The 8,927-nt window shown below is 36.5% G+C and overlaps 1 protein-coding gene across 1 annotated transcript; it reads right to left on the bottom strand.

Moving 5' to 3' along the window:
• Positions 1–6,043: 6,043 nt before the first annotated feature.
• On the bottom strand, positions 6,044–7,118 carry LOC131147998 (uncharacterized). The gene has a single exon (XM_058097721.1). It carries the CDS (start codon positions 7,078–7,080, stop codon positions 6,397–6,399), a length of 684 nt encoding a protein of 227 aa, XP_057953704.1. The 5' UTR covers positions 7,081–7,118; the 3' UTR covers positions 6,044–6,396.
• Positions 7,119–8,927: the final 1,809 nt, after the last annotated feature.

The following is an 8,927-nucleotide window of genomic DNA, read 5'->3' as shown; positions in this document are numbered from 1 at the left end:
TGCCAAATAAAATATTTTTTCTTCCCTCCAACGGCTAGTTAACGGCTCCTAAGGTTCTTGGGTTATAAATACAAGCTATTATACTTGTATTAACAAGGTTTTGAAGGTCTTTGATCATTGTTAGTAAAAAACATCATTTTATACAAAACATAGCACATTGCATATTAGTTCTTCATTACATGTGCTCATTCTCTCTTGCTCACTTATTGTGTTTGATTCAATTCTTGAGAGAATAGTGTGAGGTTTTAGTTATAAATCATATTTTCTTATTGTGAGGAGCATTCTTTGTAATCTTCCATCTTCTTGTGAAAGGTTCTTTGTGAACCAAGTTGTAAGGTTCTTTGTAAACTGAATCGGTAAAAGCTCTTTGTGAGCGGTAGGGATTTGTTCCTAAGTTTGTAAGGCTTACTCCGCTATGGAAGGAGCGATTATAGTGGATTGTAGAATCCTTGGCTTGGTGCTAAGGCTTGGACGTAGGCTTGGTGCCGAACCACGTAAAAATACCGGTGTTGTTCTTTCTCTCTCTTACACTCTTTATTTTATATCTTGTGCATGATTTATATTTATATTGCGATATAATTTCTTGTATCTTGCCAAGAGTTTTTTTTTTTGTAAAAAAAATCGTATTCCGCAAAAAGAGTCTATTCACTCCCCTTCTAGACTATATACTCTGGGTTGGGACTCCTAACATGTCTCTTTTGGTCACAAGGTTCCCTCGGCAAATCTTCTTTTCTAGTAAACCTTGATAGGTATCCACTTTTTATTAGGGCTTCAATTTCGTTTCTCAGCTGAATGCACTCCTCTGTGTTGTGCCCATGATCTTTGTGGAATTGGAAAAACTTAGACATGTTTCGTTTATGCATAGGAGTTCGCATAGGTTCGGGCCACGAGACATAATCTTTCTTTCTTATTTGCATCAGTACTTCAGAACACAGTATGTTCAGGGGTGTATTGGTGGAGAACATACTAGATTGCCGTCTCATGTTAGGGCTGGCGAGCAGCGTAGTGGTCTCATACCTTTTCGCGGACCTGGAGGATTCACCCATCTCCCGGCTATTCCCTTTCCTCTTCAACTCAATGCGACTTCCCCTAGTGTCCATCATCTCTTCCAAGTTGATGTACTTTTGCGCTCAGGCCATCAACTCCCCCATATCAACCGATGGGTTTTTTCCTAGCGAGTACAGGAAGCTTCCAGGTTGGAGAGCTGTGCTCAGGGCTGCCAATGCCATCCCATGTATAGATTACGGACCTCCAGGGTTGCGGCGTTGAAGCGATGCTTGAATTTATTTAGTGTCTCCTTCTCTCCATAGACCATGCTCATTAGGTGAGCTGTTGTTTTGACAATCCTTCGACTGCTGAGGAAATAGCTGGTGAATAGTTGTTCCATCTCCGAGAATGAGCCGATTGATCCATGTTGTAGGGTTCGGTACCAATCTCTGGCACTGCCCTTGAGGGTTGCTGCAAAGGCTCGACACATTATGGCATTAGGAGCGCCTTGCGGCTACATGAGCACCTTGAAGGTATCCAAGTGGTCAATTAGGTCGGAGAGACCCTCATACCTTTCAAAGGTGGGCATCTTGAATCTGCTAGGCAGTGGGACCTCTATCAATTCTCTTGTGAAGGGTGGCTTCGAGGACCGTAGAGACGCTTCCCCATAGAGGAGGTTTGTCTTGCCCTCTTTCCTCATTTTTTCTATTTGCTTTATTTTTTTTATCCTCTCCTCCAATTCCGAGGATCTTTTTTGTTGGTTGATGTCTACGCTATTCACGTCTTCTATATTTTGGTAAGGAAAGTTTTCTCCTTGCTCTCCTTTGTTTCATCTGTTTTCCGGAGTGGATTCAGACTCACCCGTTGTTGAAGTGGGGCGCATGCTTCCTTACTCTTTTGGCGTAAGAGCAGGTTGAGCATGTCCTCTGTTTTCTTTTGGAAGGTGAGGAACTCCTCCCTGGTGACTCCTGAAGGATCAGCGGGTGTAGAACGGATTGATTGGGCTGACTCTTTTCCGGCGGGGTTGGAGCTAGAGCCATGTGAGGTGGACATTTTTTCAATGCCGGAGGGGGGAGCAGGACGAGTGCCTCACTAGAGTGGTTTCCCATAGACGGCGCCAACTGTTGCGGGGAAAAATTAGTGACGACCAATAGGGATGCTCCTAGATCTCCGGTGACCTGAAAAGGATAGGAAATAGAAAGGCTTGGAGGATGCTCTAGAGAGGCTGAATGCAATAGTAGAATAGGTTGAATGACTTACCTTGGCTTCTTCCCTAGATCCCTTCTTATAGGGGCTCGAGTTGACCCTTGGTTGATTCGTCTTTATTGCGCAGGGGCATGAATCGCTCCCACGTCATCAAGTGCTTGTGCCCATCACTCGGCTATTTAAGCCGCTGGCGTGGATCTCTCCTCCTCTTTATTGGGTTGGAGCTGATTGCTCGTCAGAATGTTTGACCTAGAGGAGGCGCGGGCCAAGTGTTGACCTGCTCTTATTGGTTAGACTATTTTGGGCGTATCAGTATCATTTCACACAAAAAGAAAACACAATCTAAATTCAGAACTACCAGACAAAATCGTTGACGATTTTTTTGAAACCGTCGACGGTTTGACTTTTTAACCAAACCATTTTTACCATTTTACCATTACCAAGGCATGGTTACACAAAACCATCGATGATTTTCTAGCCTCTCACCAAACCGTCAATGGTTTGGTCTACACCAAACCATCTTCCATCTTTTCTTTATTTTTACTATTATTTAAATTTTTCCGGGTCTCTACTGTTTATCTATGTTGTTATCGGGCTCGAGCTCCTTGCTTGAGCCCTCATTTCCGTGGTTTTAATAAAATTTTGTTTTACCTCTTAGAGAAAATCAAAATAAAAAATGTTATTTAGTCTAAGGTATAATATTAAATCTAAATATTAATATAATTAATACATTAAAATCTAAAGATTAATATAATAATATTTATAACATCTTCATTTCCGTGGTTTTACTAAAATTTTGTTTTACCTCTTAGAAAACATCAAAATAAAAAATGTTATTTAGTCTAAGGTATAATATTAAATCTAAATATTAATATAATTAATACATTAAAATCTAAATATTAATATAATAATATTTATAACATCTTTTGTTAAAGGTAAGGGAGCAAAATTTATTCTGAGAAAGGACTCCCAAGTAAGGAGCTTCAGAGCAAAGTTTAGACAGAACAAAGAAAAATATTACATCCCAATAGTGGAAAAACAAAGGAATGAGACCTTCCCCTGCAATTAAGGGATTAGAATGAGCTTGAATGGCTCCCAAAAGAAAAAAAAAAATGGAATTGTTTAAGGCATTTCGGTTAATAGCTGAGGTGGGGAGAACCTTTCTTTAAAATTCCTCTCCTTCTAGATTTCCTATAAGACAGCTGCAAGTAAAGAACATCTGATATTTTGTCTTGGGCTTTTGATCGACTCCAGCAGATCAATATGTCCATGACAAAGCTTTGGCTTAACCCAATGCAAGCTTAACCACTAAAGTAAAGGCCCAAATCTGTCGAGTGAAGTCACACAAAACTATGATCAGCAGTTTCCTCAGCTTGTTTACAATGGAAATAGAAAGAGGGTAGCTTTCAGCCTCTTTTACGTAGATTTTCTATGGTCAGTAGCTTATTCCTTGAAGTAAGCCGTAAAAAAACTGAGATTTTGGAAGGAATAATTGAGTTCTTCAACATCTTGTATTGCAAGCTGTGTCAAGGTCTCCCTTTTGTGTGATGTTTTGGGTATAGAAGACTAAGAAAATATTATTCTTGGAAAAAGTCCATCTGTTCATATATCATCATATTAAACTGAGAACATTGTTAGCATGTAGCCTTTCCAATCAGGGGTGGCCCTGCCTTTAGGCCATTGAGGCACCCGTCTAGGGCTCCCAAATTTTTGGGGCCCCACAATTTTTTTTAATATAATAATATACTTTTTGGGCCCTAAATTTTTTTTAATTAAATAATATTAATATTATTTATTATGCTCTATTCTCATAATTGACTTCCCAACTAACAAATAAATGAAATTATATTTTAAAATATAAAATAAATATAATTTAATTCTTTTTTTTTTCAAGTCTTATACTTTCCAACTAACAACTTTATTGTATTTCAAATTATCTATTACTCTCATCTCTCTCTTAGTCTCTCTAAATTTTTTTTTTCATCTCTCACACTCTCTCACTCTCATCTCTTGGTCTCTCTATGATTTTTGCTCCAACTATTGTATTCATCATCTTTGGGCCTCCGATTCTTTGTAATTTTCTTTAACTCTAATTTTGATTTCAATTTTGTATATTATTTTTCTATTATTTTCACTCTGAATTTTTTTTTTTTCTATTTTTTCTTAAATTTTGGAAGCTTTAAGGTTAGAGCGCTGTATCCGACAAAAATTCGATATATCTAAAGTCTCGCTCGCTGATCAATTTGCAATAATAATAATAATCAGGTTATATTGTTTCAATCTACTATTTCTATAGTTTTATTAAATTTATTTTTATTTGTTTACATAATTTGTCAATTTATAGTGTTAATTTTGAAATTTAACTATGTCAACGAGAAAATATGAATCGGGATATGAAAAACGAAAAAGAAAAAAAAGAAAAAGAATTAGTGTCATCTCAAAAGGGAGCTCTTGATAAATTTATTTTTAGTTCTAAGCAAAATATAAATGAGCCCGCTTCAGTCTCCTTACAAAACTATGTCACAAGAAAGATTAAATGGATTGACTATATTATCAATAAAAAAAGAAATACTTAAAAATCTTGAATATAAAACTTTAATTAGTGATTTTGCATCTCAAACAGTTAGAAAAATTAATTTTAAAATAAAAAAAATTAAAAAAAATATATTAAGGATCCTTGATTAAATCATTCGCCTAGGGCCTCATATCGTGATTGCTACATTTTGTATACTCACTGGGGATCTTTCAAAAGTGATATTCGAGTATGATTCACCTTGGACATAAGTAAAAATATTGCAAATATTTGCATCTTTTTGTGTGGACAATTTGCAGAGGCCAGTCAGAAAAAGAAAACTTCGAGCGGTTCCTTTGTCGCCCATCAATCTAATTAGAAAGTGGTTTTCTTTCAATTCTCAATTTTAATTTCTACATACTCCTAGAAAACCTTTTTAGCCTTCAAAATACCTTTCCAAACCCCCCATATCCCTGACTTCAGCTGCATCCTTGCTGCTCCCAAAGATCCTTCTCGTACCCATACTTTATATAGATTATGGATCTCCAAAAGCCATCATTTTCCTTACTAAATCTTCATAACATTTGCCTAGCAGAGTAATGTTCATGATCTGAATGCTTTTATTTCTCTCTCTTTGTACTGCAGCTTGCTTTCAAGCTCCTTGTTTGGAAGCAAAAGTTCTCTTTCTTTGAATAAAATTAATCTTACCACAGAAAAAAAAAAAATGCATGGTAGATGTTTTCTTTCTTAATCGATACCACCAAAACAAATTGCAAATGGCAACGATTTAAATCTCCTAACACTCCAGTGGATCCAAATATTAAACTACATAAAAAAACATCATAAACTAATCCATCTCACCCAACTTATTACGAATCAATTCCATCGAACTCTGAACAGATTAAATCCATACCAAACGCCCAGCTAAGTATGCTTGCTCAGTTACCTCGCCCCCCACCCCTTCTTTCTCGATCTCTGGGCACAGATATATCCATGTGTACATAATCTTTAATTTGGAGAGCTTATTAAAAAAATGGATCCATAGATTACCACTTTACATTACCAGTTATTATCCATAGATCAACCACTTTACGTTACCAGTTATTACCAGTTACCAGTTATTACCAGTTATTAGGTTGTAAGCTAACAAGTTACGATGCAATCCAATAAAGAGATGAACACATAATATATAACACCTACTATAAAAAATATAATAAAACACCATAGAATACACAATAAAATTATAATCCAAGACCTGAAAATCTACTCTTATTACCTCTAATTCCAGGTTAAATTAGCACTTTACCTAAAAACTTAATTATTAGGAGTCAACAAGTATATCAACAAGTATGTCAAGCTTTAATATACATAATATTTGGAGATACAAACATAGCTGTATACGAAAGTAGCAGCTTATTAAAAGTTTTACAAAGAACTTCCCTGCTCAGCCGGCATCAAAATCCCACCTACATTATCCAAATATCATAAATATCACTCCCTTGATCTATACGCGCGCGCGCGCGCACACAAACTATTATACTAAATTAAAGAGAACAAATTCTCTAAAAATAAAAAAAAAAAAGAAAAGAAAAAAGAGAAAAATTCCCACTTACATTGTCCAAATATCATATATATCACTCCCTTGATTAACACACACACAAACTACTATACTAAATTAAAGAACATAAGGCTTAGCGGAACGACATATAGATGGTGACAGCCTTGGTCCCCTCTGCAACGGCGTGCTTCCTAAGCTCCCTTGGCAGTACCAGACGCACCGCCGCCTGCACCTCCCTTGACGATAGGGTCATCCTGCCAGCGTATTTGGTCAGCCTCGCCGCCTCTCCGGCCAACCGGTCGAACATGTCGCTCATGTAGTTGCTCAAAACCATCATGGCTTTGGAGGAGACCCCCAGCTCAGGGTGCACCTGCTTCAACACCCTGTACACGTACCTCTTGTAGACCCGGCTATCATCCCTACCGCTACTTCTCGTCCCTCTCTTCTTCATCCGCTTCTTCGCCTTCTTGCCGCCGCCGCCTGCAGCCGCCGTCCTCCTATGTGGTACCGCATCTTCCTCCGATTCGTTTTCCTGACGATGATCCCCATTGGTTTGCCATCCTCCTCGTCGGGTTTTCTGCTGCTGTTTTTTGGCTTGATCTTCTTCCTCTTCTTTTACTTCTTCTTCTTCTTCTTCTGATGTGTTCTTGTCTTCTTCTGCTGGTTCTTGTCGTTGTTGCTCCTGCACCTTGCCTGCAACGGGGATGGCCGTCTTCTTCACCGTGGGGCTGCTGCTTCCTGTGATTACAGAAACTCTCACTGTCTTCCTCGTTCTTATGACACTTCCCACCACCCTCTCTGCAGGCTTTGGAGCCATTTCTTGGTCTTTAACCTGTGGACGTCGGTGTTGTTGGTGCTGTGGCACCTCTAAAGGGTTTTAGGGGCTGGTGATCCAAGCAGGGTTAGTGTGATAATGACACGTCTTGAACAGGTGTCAAGCAGTAATTGAATCGAACGGCTACGTGTGGATGAAAGTGAAAAATGAGATTGACGGGGGGAAAGGGGAGAAAAAATGGAAGTGTGGAAACAAAACAGGCGACTCTAAAAAACGTGAATGTTATTGGGCTGGGCTTCGCCGGATTAAAAAATGCCGATGTTTAGTGTTCTAAAAAAAAAAAATGAAAAAGAAGACAATAACTTTGAGACAGTTGTGTATAATTATATGGGACTATTTTTATAAAATAAATTTATGAGGTCAATGAGTTATATTGGACAATATCTCATTAAAATTGAATTCAAAATTGTGACAGTGCTTAAGAAAATGAAATTTTGTATCTACAAATTGTCAACAATTGAAAGAAATTTAAATATTTAATATAACTTTATATTTAAATTTTCCTTAAATTTATACAAATTTAAATTCAATTTTAAATTTCTTTTAAATGGTAATAAAAATTTCTATTTGTGATTTTAAGCATTTTTCAAAAAATAAAAAAATAATAAATAAAATTTGAGTTGGACTTTGTAAATACATTATTACAAACTTATTTTCTAATATAATTTGAGCAAAACCTAAGTTAGTTCGTTTATAAATATTACGGACTAATAAATTTTATAAAATGTGGCTTAATTTTGTGGTCAATCTATAAATAAAAATTATGAATTCATAAAGTTTATAAAACAAATGTTGCCTTGATTTTAATCATAAAATTTTTATTTCATGAAACATTTTGGTGTTTTTTAGATTCAAAAAGAGTATTCATGTTTTTTTCATGAATTTTTTTTTTCAACACATACACATTTTGCATTAAAAATAATAATGTTTTCAGGTCCTTTAAAACATGTATAATAAATGCAAGTGATTATATTTAAACAATATATAATTTAGTAAAGAATTAATAGACTTTAAACAAGCAAGATATAATAACAACACTTGATTCACATAGGATAAAACTCCCTCGCCACAGAAAATCACTTTATTAGCATAACAATATTATGTCAGCTGCAAATAATTATTTGGAAAAGATTTTCCAATTATTTGTGAGGCCTGTGGTGTGGTACAAATGATCATGCACAGCCCTATTATAATTTGAGCTTCAATTTTTATTTCTTATTTCTTTTTTTATCTTGTTCAATGTTGAAGATTAAACTTAACGGTGGCACCAAAATTTGACAGTGACAGCTCCACCAACCCCAGCCCACTGTTGTTGAATTTGTAGTGGAGAGTAGGCAGCCAACCTCACCAACTCTAATCACCTTTATTGATTTTAATTTCGACCTACTGTCTCATTCATTGCTATATATATGATATGTGTGGTGTAGAGTAAGGAGAATAACTAGTGAGTGAAGAGATTGTATATTTTGAGAGTTGTTTGTATTTTTCAGATTATTATTGAAAATAATTGAGCATTTGTGTGCAATCAGAGTGTTTCCCCATTGAATTCAATCACAACCAGTAATTGAGTGAGTCCCCTCCACCCATTAGTGGTATCAAAGTGTCAAGGTTTGCTGTCGCCAAACAAAGACAAATAGAGAGGAATTCGAATTTTTATCCTAGATTTGAAGTTGCTCGGAATCAATTTTTAAGCGTACCATCACATAAAACGCATCTAAACAACTCCAATTGTGAAAACCACATCTTGAATGGAGTTCAAGAGCTTTCACACACGCTGACGACTGAATCAGCGTCATCAACATGCACTGCACATGCCATCGTGAGTGTTG

The sequence above is a fragment of the Malania oleifera genome, chromosome 2 (genome assembly GCF_029873635.1).
Source record: "Malania oleifera isolate guangnan ecotype guangnan chromosome 2, ASM2987363v1, whole genome shotgun sequence".
NCBI lineage: Eukaryota > Viridiplantae > Streptophyta > Magnoliopsida > Santalales > Ximeniaceae > Malania > Malania oleifera.
This window is presented reverse-complemented; position numbering and strand designations above follow the sequence as displayed.